Source organism: Manacus candei, unplaced genomic scaffold, assembly GCF_025592945.1.
Source record: "Manacus candei isolate 608988 ecotype Guabito, Panama unplaced genomic scaffold, ASM2559294v1 h1tg000427l, whole genome shotgun sequence".
NCBI lineage: Eukaryota > Metazoa > Chordata > Aves > Passeriformes > Pipridae > Manacus > Manacus candei.
The window spans coordinates 12,908-27,661 of NW_026138475.1; the positions used below are offsets into that span (position 1 = coordinate 12,908).

General features: G+C 59.0%; 1 protein-coding gene across 1 annotated transcript; it reads left to right on the forward strand.

The window, feature by feature from the left end:
• Positions 1 to 222: 222 nt before the first annotated feature.
• LOC127465554 (aquaporin-5-like) lies at positions 223 to 11,218 on the forward strand. Its single transcript, XM_051776058.1, has 4 exons — positions 223 to 643; positions 3,590 to 3,751; positions 5,201 to 5,284; positions 10,302 to 11,218. Exons 1-4 carry the CDS (start codon positions 281 to 283, stop codon positions 10,485 to 10,487), a joined length of 795 nt encoding a protein of 264 aa, XP_051632018.1. The 5' UTR covers positions 223 to 280; the 3' UTR covers positions 10,488 to 11,218.
• Positions 11,219 to 14,754: the final 3,536 nt, after the last annotated feature.

Consider the following 14,754-nt stretch of genomic DNA (forward strand, 5'->3'; position numbering starts at 1 on the left):
GACACCCTATAGGGGCTCTTTGTTTGCAGAGGGCAAGGGAGAGAAATGCCACCAGCAGCTGAGTCACCGGTTCACCGAGAGGCTCCGAGGACGTTCTCAGGTGGAAACTTTTCCAGTTTCACCTGCTAATTTGGGAGGACCGGCCGATTGCCCGGCTCCGCCCCCCGCCCTGTAACCCGGCTCCTGCCGCCCTTGCATATATAGAAAGGTATGGCCCCGCTCCCGGCGGTGGAGACGGAGCCCGGAGCCGCAGCAACCCCGAGCCCGCTGCGCGCCCACCATGAGGAAGGAGGTCCTCACCCTGGCCTTCGCCCGCGCCGTCTTCGTGGAGTTCCTCTCCACGCTCATCTTCGTCTTCATCGGGCTGGGCTCGGCGCTCAAGTGGCCCTCGGCGCTGCCCTCCATCCTGCAGATCGCGCTGGCCTTCGGCCTCGCCATCGGCTCCCTGGTGCAGGCCTTCGGCCACATCAGCGGCGCCCACATCAACCCGGCCGTCACCATCGCCTTCCTCGTGGGCAACCAGATCTCCCTCCCGCGCGCCCTCCTCTACGTGCTGGCCCAGCTGGTCGGGGCCATCGCCGGCGCCGGCATCCTCTACGGCGTCACCCCGGCCAACACCCGCGGCAACCTGGCCGTCAACGCCGTGAGTGCCGCCTGTGCTCCTCATCCTCCTCCTCCGCCCTCCCTCCTCCTCCTCCTCCTCCTCCTCCCGAGCCCTCGGCGGCCCCGGGAGCGGCTCCGGGGGGTTGGTTTTCCCTTGGTGGGTCGAGGGCCCCGGGTGAGTTGAGGGTGCCAGGAGTTCTTCTGGCTCCGGGATAGCTCCTCTGGCTTTGGGAGCTCCTCCAGCTCTGGGAAAGCTCCTGCAGCTCTGGGAAAGCTCCTCTGGCTTTGGGAGCTCCTCCAGCTCTGGGAAAGCTCCTCCAGCTCTGGGAAAGCTCCTCTGGCTTTGGGAGCTCCTCCAGCTCTGGGAAAGCTCCTGCAGCTCTGGGAAAGCTCCTCTATCCCCAGGAAAGTTTCTCCAGCTACAGGAAAGCTCCTCCAGCCCCAGGAAAGCTCTTCCAGCCATAGGAAAACTCCTCCAGATGTGGGAGCTCCTCCAGACCTGGGAAAGCTCCTCCAGTTTTGGGAAAGCTCTTCCAGCCCTGAGAAAGCTTCTCCAACTCTGAGAAAGCTTCTCCATCCCCAGAAAAGCTCCTCCATTCCCAGGAAAGCTCCTCCAGCCCTGAGAGAGGAGCCCAGTCCATGGGGAGGGTGGTTCGGGGAGCAGGGCAGTGCCATCCCAGCAGGGCAGTGCCATCCCAGCTGTGGGGAGCAGGGCAGTGCCGTGACAGCTCTATGGCCAGGTTTGGGGAGCAGGGCAGTGCCATCCCAGCTTTATGGAGCAAGATGGGGAAGCAGGGCAGTACCATCCCAGTTCTATGGCCGGGTTTGGGGAGCAGGGCAGTGCCAGGACAGCAGGGCAGTGCCATCCCAGCTCGGGGGAGCAGGGCAGTACCGTGAAAGCTCTGTGGCCAGGTTTCGGGAGCAGGGCAGTGCCAGGACAGCAGGGCAGTGTAATCACAGCTTTGGGGAGCAGGGCAGTGCCATCCCAGCAGGGCAGTGCCATCCCAGCTGTGGGGAGCAGGGCAGTGCCAGGACAGCAGAGCAGTACCATCCCAGCTTTGGGGAGCAGGATGGGGGAGCAGGGCAGTGCCATCCCAGCCGTGGGGAGCAGGGCAGAGCCAGGACAGCTCTATGGCCAGGTTTGGGGAGCAGGGCAGTGCCATCCCAGCCATGGGGAGCAGGGTAGTGCCGTGACAGCTTTATGGAGCAGGATGGGGGAGCAGGGCAGTGCCATCCCAGCTTTGGGGAGTGAGGCAGTGCCGTGACAGCTCTGTGGCCAGGTTTGGGGAGCAGGGCAGTGCCATCCCAGCCATGGGGAGCAGGGCAGTGCCATCCCAGCCGTGGGGAGCAGGGCAGTGCCATCCCGGCCGTGGGGAGCAGGGCAGTGCCAGGACAGCAGGGCAGTGCCAGGACAGCCATGGGGAGCAGGGCAGTGCCATCCCGGCCGTGGGGAGCAGGGCAGTGCCGTGACAGCTTTATGGAGCGGGCGATGAGTGGATGTTTCTGCGCCTCCTTTAACAAGCGCTTCCTCGGCCCCGAGGGCCCGCGTGAGTCACCGCCCGCATTGAGACGTTCCGGAGCGCAGCCTCCCCTTCCCGGGGATTAGCGCCGGGATCGGAGCCGTGCCAGGGCGGGGGGGAGGGAGGGAGCAGAGCCCAGTCCGACCAGTATGGGCAGGGGGAGCCCAGTCCCACCGGGGGAGCTGGGAAGGGAGCGGAGGGAGGGAACTGGGGGAGAAGGATGAGCGGGAGGGTGTCGAGAGGGGAGGAGGGGAGGCAGCAGGACCCCCTGGCAGGAGCAGGGCTGAGGAACAGCGCTCCAGCCGCCCCGGGCAGCGCTGGGAAAACACCCGGGACGGGAGCGGGGGAGCTGCCGCTCCAACCCCGGCCGGGTCCGGAGCCCTGGGAGCGGCACGGGCACGGGGCCGAGGGAGGAGGCACCCCCTGGCATCGTGTGCCACCCCCTGGCATCGTGTGCCACCCCCTGGCATCGTGTGCCACGTGTGCCACGTGCTCCGTGTCCCGGACCGGCCAGATGGGGCTGAAAACCCAGCAGGGATGGGTTGGGTCCCTTTGTCCTTCCCGTGGCAGTCCCAGGGGTTTGTGCAGAGGCACCGGGGCAAAAACAGCCCCTGGGACTCCCGTGACCTTCATCCCAGGCCTCATCCTCCATCCCAGGCCTCATCCTCCATCCCAGCCCTTGTTCTCCATCCCAATCCTCGTTCTCCATCCCAATCTTTGTTCTCCATCCCAGCCCTTGTTCTCCATCCCAGCCCTTGTCCTCCATCCCAGCCCTCATCCTCCATCCCAGCCCTCTCCCTCCATCCCAACCCTCTCCCTCCACCCCAACCCTCTCCCTCCATCCCAACCCTTGTTCTCCATCCCGACCCTCTCCCCTCATCCCGACCCTCTCCCTCCATCCCAGCCCTCTCCCTCCATCCCAACTCTCTTCCTCCATCCCAACTCTCTTCCTCCATCCCAGCCCTCTCCCTCTATCCCAACCCTCTCCCTCCATCCCAACCCTCTCCCTCCATCCCAACCCTCTCCCTCTATCCCAACCCTCATCCCGACCCTCTCCCTCCACCCCAACCCTCTCCCTCCCTCCCTCCCACAGTGGCTGCTCCTCATCCTCCGGAGCAGGAGCTCCACAAACCGGGGGGGGGAGAAGTCGGGACTCGACAACTCGTGAGGAACAAAGGGGGAGGAAATGCGGGAAAAAGGGAACTGGTGGGAACGGGGAGACAAGGAAACGGAGGGAGCTGTGGAGAGCCCAGGGCTCGGGGGAGAGCCGGATTTGGGGGCCTTACAGAGGGAGAAGGATCATTCCCTTCCTTCCGGATGAGCCGTGACCCCGAGCGGGGCCGGGGGTGGGCACAGGGGACCCCGGGGGGGCTTCTCATCCGACAGCCGAGTGCCCGGGAGACCCGCGGAGGGGAGTTATCGCCTCGTTATCTCCTCCTCTCATTATCCCGCGGTCTCCTCGGCAGCTCAACAACAACACGACGCCGGGGCAGGCGCTGGTGGTGGAGATGATCCTGACCTTCCAGCTCGCCGCCTGCATCTTCGCCTCCACCGACAACCGGCGCGGCGGCGGCGGCTCCCCCGCGCTCTCCATCGGCCTCTCGGTCACCGTGGGGCACCTCGTGGGGGTCCGTGTGCGGGCACGGGGGCCGCATGGCACGGGGGGGGGGGCCAAAATACCCCACTGTCCGCCCTGGGGGGGAAACGGGAATCCTGGGGGGGATAAAGGGGCTAAGGAGTTAGAGAGGGGGAGCAGGGGGTGGTTTGGGGGGGAAACAGGAACCCTGGGGAGGATAAAGGGGCTCCAGTGATGGAATGGGGGGAGAAGGAGGTGGTTTGGGGGGAAAAACAGGAATCCTGGGGAGGATAAAGGGGCTCCAGAGATGGAGTGGGGGGAGAAGGAGGTGGTTTGGGGGGAAAAACAGGAATCCTGGGCAGGAAAAAGGGGCTCCAGTGGAGGATAAAGGGGCTCCAGTGATGGAGTGGGGGGAGCAGAGAGGGTTTGGGGGGGGAAACAGGAACCCTGGGAAGGATAAAGGGGTTCAGGAGTTGGGGGGGGAGCAGAGGGTGGTTTGGGGGGGGGCAACAGGAATCCTGGGAAGGATAAAGGGGCTCCAGTGGGTGATAAAGGGGCTCAAGAGTTAGAGAGGGGGGAGCAGAGGGTGGTTGGGGGGGAAAACAGGAATCCCGAGCAGGATAAAGGGGCTCCAGTGATGGAGTGGGGGGAGCAGAGAGGGTTTGGGGGGGGAAACAGGAACCCTGGGAAGGATAAAGGGGTTCAGGAGTTGGGGGGGAGGAGTAGAGGGTGGTTTTGGGGGGAAAACAGGAATCCTGGGCAGGATAAAGGGGCTCCAGTGGATGATAAAGGGGTTCGAGAGGTAGAGAGGGGGAGTAGGGGGTGGTTTGGGGGGGAAACAGGAACCCTGGGGAGGATAAAGGGCCTCAAGAGTTAGAGGGGGGAGCAGGGGGTGGTTTGGGGGGGAAGACGGGAATCCTTGGCAGGATAAAGGGGCTCCAGTGGGTGATAAAGAGGTTCCAGTGATGGAATGAGGGAGCAGGGAGTGGTTTGGGATGGGAAAACAGGAATCCTGGGCAGGAAAAAGGGGCTCCAGTGGAGGATAAAGGGGCTCCAGTGATGGAGGGGGGGGGAGCAGAGAGGGTTTGGGGGGGGGGAAAAGGAATCCTGGGAAGGATAAAGGGGTTCAGGAGTTGGGGGGGGAGGAGCAGAGGGTGGTTTGGGGGGAAAAACAGGAACCCTGGGGAGGATAAAGGGGCTCCAGTGGAGGATAAAGGGGCTCCAGTGATGGAGTGGGGGGAGCGGAGAGTGGTTTGAGGGGGAAAAACAGGAATCCTGGGAAGGAAAAAGGGGTTCAGGAGTTGGGGGGGGGGGGAGCAGAGGGTGGTTTTGGGGGAAAAACGGGAATCCTGGGCAGGAAAAAGGGGCTCCCATGGGAGAGACAACCCGGGGCTGCTCCTGGCTGGGCTGGGGGGGTCAGAGGCAGCCCCGGGGCCGTTCCAGCCCCTGATTCCCAGGATTTGGCTGTGGTTGCACCTCAGTGGTGTTTTGTTCCCCCCAGATTTACTTCACCGGCTGCTCCATGAACCCCGCCCGCTCCTTCGGCCCCGCCGTGGTCACCAGGAGGTTCAGCCCCGCACACTGGGTGAGTTCGGGGGGGCAGGGGGGGCACAGAGTGAGAAAAAGGGGTAACACGGGGCGAAAAAGGGAGCAAACGGGGCAAAAAAGGGATCAAACGGGGCAGAAAGGGGATCAAACGGGGCAGAAAGGGGATCAAATGGGGCAAAAAAGGGATCAAACAGTAAGAAAGGGATCAAACGGGACAGAAAAGGGCTCTAACAGGGCTGGAGAAGGAGGCAGGCGGTGCCCCAGAGGCGTCGGGAACAATTGTCCCCGTGGCCCGGAGGGGGACAGGGATTAACATCCCATGGAATCCTGGAATGGGTTGGGATGGAGGAACCTTAAAATCTTCCAGGGTGTCAAACACCCCCGACTCGGGCAGCTTTCAAAAGGGTGGAAAGCAGGAAAATCAGAAGCCGTAAAATCAGGGACGATTTTCGAGCCCAATAAAATGTTTCAGTTTGATGTCGGGGGGGTTTATCTTTATAATAAAGAAATCTTTATAAAAAGACTGTTCGTTTTCAAATGAGAACGAATAGTCATTTTTTAATCTTTATATAAAAATATTTTAGCTTTATAATAATATAATAATATTATGTATAATAATATAATTTATATATTTTATATATATTACAATATATAATATATATTTTATGTATTGTAATATATTATATATTATATACATTATTATATATAATATAGAATATTATAATTTATATATTTTATATATTTTAATATATGATATATATTTTATGTATTGTAATATATTCTATATTTTATGTGTTATTATATATAATATAGAATATTATAATTTATATATCTTATATATTTTAATATATAATATATTTGTTATATATTATATTATATATTCTATATTTTTATGTAGGATATATAATATTCTATATTATGTATTTTATATATTATATATAATATTCTATATTATGTATTTTATATATTATATATAATATTCTATATTATGTATTTTTTATATATATTTCATATATATTATAATATATTATATATTATTATATATAATATACAATATTATAATATGTAATAATATAATTTTATCTTTATAAAAAATATTTTTATCTTTATAAAGAATGTCTCTTGAGATGCTGTGTCAGTTTGAACCGAGCAAAACGAAATTCCTTTGGGGATACCCAAATTTTAAACGGATGCCTTTGCTTAAAACGCTGCATCTTCCTGACATCAAACTGATTCTTTTACTGTTTGGACGTGGCTGAAACTTTTCTTCCTCCCCAAAACAAGTTTGGAGTGATTGTTCCCAGCTGGAAATTGGGAACTTCGGTGGTTCTCAGGAAGGTGTCCCAAGGGCAGGGACACCTCCCACCATCCCAGGGGGATCCAACCTGGCCTTGGACACTCCCAGGGATCCAGGGGCAGCCACAGCTCCTCTGGGAATCCCATCCCAGGACCTCCCCACCCTCTCAGACAGGAATTCCTTCCCAATATCCCCCCTAAATCCCCCTTTCCCAGTGGGAAGCCATTCCCTGTGTCTGTCCCTCCAGCCCTTGTCCCCAGTCCCTCTCCAGCTCTCCTGGAGCCCCTTCAGGCCCTGGAAGGGGCTCCAAGCTCTCCCTGGATCCTTCCCTTCTCCAGGCTCACACACACTCATCCCATCCCATCCCATCCCATCCCATCCCATCCCATCCCATCCCATCCCATCCCATCCCATCCCATCCCATCCCATCCCCCTTTCCATGGGCAGGGACACCTCCCACCATCCCAGGCTGCTCCAAGCGCTGCCCAACCTGCCCCTGGACACTCCCGGGGGTGGGAATGGTCCCCGGTGCTCCCTGAGCACCCTCAGAGGGGTGGGAAGCCCCCAGAGCAGGCCTGGGGGGATTCCAGCCCAGGAATCCCCGGGATGGGGGTTTGTCCCTCCCGGGATGGGGGTTTGTCCCTCCTGGGATGATGGTTTGTTCCTCCCGGGATGGGGGTTTGTCCCACCCGGGGTGGAGGTTTGTCCCTCCCCACAGGGATGGGGGTTTGTCCCTCCTGGGATGGGGGTTTGTCCCTCCTGGGATGGGGGTTTGTCCCTCCTGGATGGGGGTTTGTCCCTCCCTGGATGGGGGTTTGTCCCTCCTGGATGGGGGTTTGTCCCTCCCAGGATGGGGGTTTGTCCCTCCTGGATGGGGGTTTGTCCCTCCTGGGATGGGGGTTTGTCCCTCCGGGATGGGGGTTTGTCCCTCCGGGATGGGGGTTTGTGCCTCCTGGATGGGGGTCTGTCTCTCCTGGGATGGGGGTTTGTCCCTCCTGGGATGGGGGTTTGTCCCTCCCCACAGGGATGGGGGTTTGTCCCTCCTGGATGGGGGTTTGTCCCTCCTGGGATGGGGGTTTGTCCCTCCCCACAGGGATGGGGGTTTGTCCCTCCTGGATGGGGGTTTGTCCCTCCAGGATGGGGGTTTGTCCCTCCAGGATGGGGGTTTGTCCCTCCCAGGATGGGGTTTTGTCCCTCCCAGGATGGGGGTTTGTCCCTCCGGGATGGGGGTTTGTCCCTCCAGGATGGGGGTTTGTCCCTCCGGGATGGGGGTTTGTCCCTCCCAGGATGGGGGTTTGTCCCTCCAGGATGGGGGTTTGTCCCTCCAGGATGGGGGTTTGTCCCTCCCAGGATGGGGTTTTGTCCCTCCCAGGATGGGGGTTTGTCCCTCCCAGGATGGGGTTTTGTCCCTCCTGGGATGGGGGTTTGTCCCTCCCAGGATAGGGGTTTGTCCCTCCTGGATGGGGGTTTGTCCCTCCTGGATGGGGGTTTGTCCCTCCTGGATGGGGGTTTGTCCCTCCCAGGATGGGGGTTTGTCCCTCCTGGATGGGGGTTTGTCCCTCCCCACAGGGATGGGGGTTTGTCCCTCCTGGATGGGGGTTTGTCCCTCTTGGATGGGGGTTTGTCCCTCCCAGGATGGGGGTTTGTCCCTCTTGGATGGGGGTTTGTCCCTCCTGGATGGGGGTTTGTCCCTCCTGGATGGGGGTTTGTCCCTCCGGGATGGGGGTTTGTCCCCCCTGGATGGGGGTTTGTCCCTCCCCGCAGGGTGGGGGGTGAGGAGCAGGGAGGGGATGGTGCAAAGGCTGGACCCGGGGCATGACCTCCCAGACCGGCTCTGACCTGTCCCTGCTGCTCTCCCAGACCTTTCTCACCCCATCCTGGTTCCTCTCCCAGACCTTTCTCACCCTGGCCTTCTCTGCCCTCGAGACCTGCTCTCATCTCTCCTGCTGCTCTCCCAGACCTGCTCTCACCTGTCCCTGTTGCTCTCCCAGACCTTTCTCACCTGTCCCTGCTGCTCTCCAAAATCTTCTCTCACCCCGTCCTGGCTCCTCTCCCAGACCTGCTCTAACCCGTCTCTGCTGCTCTCCCAGACCTTTCTCACCCTGTCCTGGTTCCTCTCTCATCTCTCCTGCTGCTCTCCAGACCTGCTCTCACCTATCCTTTCTGCTCTTCAAAATCTTCTCTCACCCCGTCCTGGTTCCTCTTCCAGACCTGTCTCACCTCTCCCAGTTCCATCTCTCCCAGTTCCATTCCCATCCCATCTCACCTGTCCCAGTTCCATCTCTCCTGGTTCCATCTCTCCCAGTTCCATTCCCATTCCCCTCTCCCCTGTCCCAGTTCCATTCCCATCCCATCTCCCCTGTCCTGGTTCCATTCCATCCCCTCTCCCCTGTCCCAGTTCCATCTCTCCTGTTCCATTCCCATCCCATCTCATATGTCCCGTTTCCTCTCCCATCTCTCCCAGTTCCATTCCCATTCCCATCCCCATCTCCCCTGTTCCAGTTCCATCTCTCCCAGTTCCATTCCCATCCCATCTCCCCCATCCCAGTTCCATTCCCATCCCATCTCCCCTGTCCCAGTTCCATTCCCATCCCATCTTCCCCGTCCCAGTTCCATTCCCATGTCCCCTGTCCCAGTTCCATTCCCATCCCATCTCCCCCCGTTCCATCCCCATTCCCGTCTCACCGGTGCCGGTTCCTCTCCCATCTCCCCTGTCCCATTCCCATTCCCATGTCCCCTGTCCTGGTTCCATTCCCATCCCACCTCCCCCGGTTCCATCCCCATTCCCATCTCACCCGTCCCTGTTCCATTCCCATTCCCATCTCCCCATTCCCGTCTCCCCTGCCCATTCCCATCCCATCTCCCCGGTTCCATTCCCATTCCCATTCCCATCTCCCCATTCCTGGTTCTATTCCCATTCCCATCCCACCTCCCCTGGTTCCATCCCCATTCCCGTCTCCCCTGTCCTGTTTCCATTCCCGTCTCCCTTGTCCCATTCCCACCCCATCTCCCTGGTTCCATCCCCATTCCCATCCCATCTCCCCCGGTTCCATCCCCATTCCCGTCTCCCCTGTCCTGTTCCCATTCCTGTCTCCCCTGTCCTGTTCCCATTCCCATCCCATCTCTCCTGTTCCATTCCCATCCCATCTCCCCGGTTCCATCCCCATTCCCATCTCACCCGTGCCGGTTCCATTCCCATTCCCACCCCATCTCCCTGGTTCCCACCCCGTTCCCGTCTGACCGGTGCCGGTTCCATTCCCATCCCATCTCTTCTGTCCCATTCCCATCCCATCTCCCCCGGTTCCATGCCCATTCCCATCTCCCATTCCCACCCCATCTCTCCTGTCCCATTCCCATCCCATCTCCCCGGTTCCATCCCCATTCCCATCTCACCCATGCCCATTCCCATCTCCCATTCCCACCCCATCTCCCCGGTTCCCACCCCGTTCCCGTCTCACCGGTGCCGGTTCCATCCCCATTCCCGTCTCCCCTGTCCTGTTCCCATTCCCATTCCATCTCTCCTGTTCCATTCCCATCCCATCTCCCCCGGTTCCATGCCCATTCCCATCTCCCATTCCCACCCCATCTCCCCGGTTCCCACCCCGTTCCCATCTGACCGGTGCCGGTTCCATTCCCATCCCATCTCTCCTGTCCCATTCCCACCCCATCTCCCCGGTTCCATCCCCATTCCCATCTCCCATTCCCACCTCCCCTATTCCATGCCCGTTCCCGCCTGACGGGTGCCGGTTCCCCGCAGGTGTTCTGGGTGGGCCCGATCCTGGGGGCCTGCCTGGCGTCCCTGCTGTACTTCTACGTGCTGGTGCCGTACTGCATGGCCCTGTCGGACCGCCTGGCCATCCTGCGCGGCACCTTCGAGCCCGAGGACGACTGGGACGAGCAGCGCGAGGAGCGCAAGAAATCCATGGAGCTCACCCCGCCCTAGGGAATTCCGGGGGCCCGGGGGGGGCTCGGCAGTGCCGGCTGAGGGCTGGAAAACCCCTCCGAGCTGGTCCAGCCCCACCCGCCACATGCCCGGCTTTTATCCACCATTCCCGGCAGCCACGGCCGCGGCAGAACCTTAAACCCGCGTCTCCTTGAGCCCAGGGCCGGGCCTAAGGCAGGCGGGGGGGTGTAAATACCCCCCCTTCCCTCATGAATGTGAGTGTAGACCCCCCCCAGCAGAGCCCAGCACCGACCCCCGAGCCCTAGACAGCCCCTAAGCCGGGCTTAACCCCCCCCTTGGCCCCCTCAGCAGAGCCCAGCACGGACCCCCGAGCCCGGGACAGCCCCTAAGCCGGGCTTAACTACCCCCTCAGCCAGGTTTAATCCCCCCCTTGGCTCCACAGACCCCCCTCCAGCCCCCCCAGCAGAGCCCAGCACCGATCCCCGAGCCTGGGGCAGCCCCTAAACCGGGCTTAACCCACCCCTCGGCTCCATAGAACCCCCTCCAGACCCCCCAGCAGAGCCCAGCACCGGCCCCTGAGCCCGGGGCAGTCCCTAAACCGAGTTTAACCACCCCCTAAACCGGGCTTAACCCACCCCTCGGCTCCATAGGTCTCATTCCAGCCCCCCCCAGAAGAGCCGAGCACCGATCCCCGAGCCCGAGGCAGCCCCTAAGCCGGGCTTAACCACCACCTAAACAGGGTTTAACCCCCCCCTCAGCCGCGTTTAACCCCCCCCTCAGCCGGGTTTAACCCCCCTCAGCTCCATAGACCCCCCTCCAGCCCCCCCAGTAGAGCCCAGCACCGGCCCCTGAGCCCGGGGCAGCCCCTAAACCGAGTTTAACCCCCCCTCAGCCAGGTTTAACCCCCCCCCCTTTGCTCCATAGCCCCCCCTCCAGCCCCCCCAGCAGAGCCCAGCACCGATCCCCGAGCCCTCGACAGCCCCTAAGCCGGGCTTAACCCACCCATCGGCTCCATAGACCCTCTTCCAGCCCCTCCAGCAGAGCCCAGCACCGATCCCCGAGCCCGGGGCAGCCCCTCAGCCGGGCTTAACCCCCCTCAGCCGGGTTTAACCCCCCCTTGGCTCCATAGAACCCCCTCCAGCCCCCCCAGCAGAGCCCAGCACAGACCCCGAGCCCAGGACAGCCCCTAAGCCGGGTTTGACCCCCCCCAAGCCGGGTTTACCCCCCCCCTCAGCCGGGTTTAACCCCCCCCAGCCGGGTTTAACCCCCCCTCGGCTCCATCCCGCCCTCCCCGGGGCTGAGGCCGCTCCTTTGGTCTCTGCCCGGGTCTCAGCGCCGGCCCCGGGGGTGGGAACACCTTTTTTGGGGTCCCCCAGAGGGCGGGTGGGCTCAGCGCCCCCCCCCCCGGACCCCCCCGCTCTCAGCTGCTCTTTCCCCCTTTCCTGGTGCCGGGGTCTGTCCTATTTATTCAGGATTTTTGTTTGGATCCCGCGCTGAGACCTTTGTAAATAAATAGAGTTCGTTATTTATTGCCAGTAAAGGAGGTTTTAAAAGAAAAAAAAAACAACCATTCATGGGGGTGTGAAAGCGCTCGGGGGGGGCGGGGGGGGGACGAATTTTGGGAGGGAAAGTGGGATAAGCTGAGTGAGTGCAAACTCTCATCCCAAAGGGCCGGGGCGAGGGCTCAGAGCCCAAATCCTGCCGCCCCTGGGGCTTGGGAGGGGAAAACGGGAATGCTGGGGAGGAAAAAGGGGCTCCAGTGGGCGATAAAGGGGTTCAAGAGTTAGAGAGGGGGGAGCAGGGGGTGGTTTGGGGGGGAAAACAGGAATCCTGGGGAGGATAAAGGGGCTCCAGTGGGTGATAAAGGGGTTCCAGTGATGGAAAGAGGGAGCAGGGGGTGGTTTGGGAGGGACAAACAGGAACCCTGGGCAGGATAAAGGGGCTCCAGAGTTTGGGGGGGGGGAGCAGGGGGTGGTTTGAGAGGGAAAACGGGAATCCTGGGCAGGATAAAGGGGCTCCAGTGATGGAATGAGGGGGCAGGAGGTGGTTTGGGGGGGAAAACAGGAATCCTGGGCAGGATAAAGGAGCTCCAGTGGAGGAGAAAGGGGCTCCAGAGATAAAGAAGGGGGAGCAGGGGGTGGTTTGTGGGGAAAACAGGAATCCTGGGCAGGATAAAAGGGCTCCAGTGACAGATTGAGGGAGCAGGAGGTGGTTTGGGACAGGAAAACAGGAATCCTGCAGAGGATAAAAACTCCTACAGCCCCCCAAAATTGCCTCTTCAATAAATCCCAACTCAACTTTAAGAAGCCCCAACTCAACTTCAACACCTCCCAACTCAACTTTAACAATTCCCAAGTCCCACAGCCCCCCCCAAAAACTCCTCTTTAATAATTCCGGCCTCCACTTTGATCATTCCCAACTCCTGCAGCCCCCAAACGTCTCTTCAGTAATTCCAACTCACCTCTAATCACCCCCAACTCATTAAAGTTGAGCTGGGACTCGTTAAAGTCAGGTCCCAACTCCTGCAGCCCCCAAAATGCCTCTTTAATAAACCTGAACTCAGCTTTGATAATTCCCAACTCCTGCAGCCCCAAAAACCTCCTTTTTTAATAAATCCCAACTCAACTTTTATAATTCCCAATTCCTCCAGCCCCCCAAATCCCTCCTTTTTTGGTAAATCCCAACTCAATTTTGATAATTCCCAACTCCTCCAGACCCCAAAAAACTCCTTTTTTAATAAACCCCAACTCAACTTTGATAATTCCCAACTGCTCCAGCCCCCCCAAATCTCTTTTTTTAGTAAATCCCAACTCAATTTTATTAATTCCCAATTCCTGCAACCCCAAAATACCTCTTTACTGAATCTGAACTCCACTTTAATAGTTCCCAACTCAATTTTGATAATTCCCAACTCCTCCAACCCCCCCAAAAAACTCCTTTTTTAATAAATCCCAATTCAATTTTATTAATTCCCACCTCCGCCGTCCCTGGAAATCCCGGGAATTTGGGGGTTCCCGGCAGCTGCCCCAGGGTGGGAGCAGGAGGGGTCCGTGTGCCACCCCCTCCCCCCGAGACCGGGGATTCCCTGGAATGTGGGAATTCCGGGCGGGATCGGGGCCGTTCCCGCGGCCCGCGCTCCTCTTTCCCTCCCCCTTCCCAGGATCCAGCAGTCGCTTCCCAGTTTTTCTCCGGCTCCGGACAAAGGGGCTCTGTTGGGAAAGGTCGGAGGGGGGGAGCGTTTCCCAGGGAGCGAGGAGGGGATTAAACCCGGGTTGGTTAAACCCGGCTTAGTTAAACCCGGTTTAGTTAAACCGGTTTAGTTAAACCCGGCTTAGTCAAACCACAGACCTGGGGCGGAGCCCTCTGAGCCAGCCCAGCTCCCACACCCGGGATTTGGGGCTGGTTTATCCCAAACAGGAGCTCCCCAAGCTGGCCCAGATCAGGATTTGGGGCTGGTTTATCCCAACCAGGAGCTCCCCAAGCTGTCCCAGCTCAGGATTTGGGGTTGGTTTATCCCAACCAGGAGCTCCCCAAGCTGTCCCAGATCAGGATTTGGGGCTGGTTTATCCCAACCGGGAGCTCCCCAAGCTGGCCCAGATCAGGATTTGGGGCTGGTTTATCCCAACCAGGAGCTCTCCAAGCTGGCCCAGATCCCAGATCAGGATTTGGGGCTGGTTTATCCCAACCAGGAGCTCCCCAAGCTGTCCTGGATCAGGATGTGGGGCTGGTTTATCCCAAACAGGAGCTCCCCAAGCTGGCCCAGCTCCCAAACCAGGATGTGGGGCTGGTTTATCCCAAACAGGAGCTCTCCAAGCTGGCCCAGCTCCCAAACCAGGATTTGGGGCTGGTTTATCCCAACCAGGAGCTCCCCAAGCTCTCCCAGATCAGGATTTGGGGCTGGTTTATCCCAACCAGGAGCTCCTCAAGCTGGTCCTGCTCCCACAATCAGGATTTGGGGCTGGTTTATCCCAACCAGGAGCTCCCCAGGCTAGCCCAGCTCCCAGATCAGGATTTGGGGCTGGTTTATCCCAACCAGGAGCTCTCCAACTCTCTCAGATCAGGATTTGAGGCTGGTTTATCCCAACCAGGAGCTCCCCAAGCTGGTCCTGCTCCCACAATCAGGATTTGGGGCTGGTTTATCCCAACCAGGAGCTCCCCAAGCAGCAGCAGCAGCAGCAGGAGGGAGGAGGAGCCCTCGAGGACCTTTCCCGGCTGCTCCCGAGCTCTGGGTCGGCTCCATCCCAGAGCAGTCCCTGCAGAACCAGCCCCGAGCAGCGGCCAAAGCAAACAAACCCTGGCAGAGCCC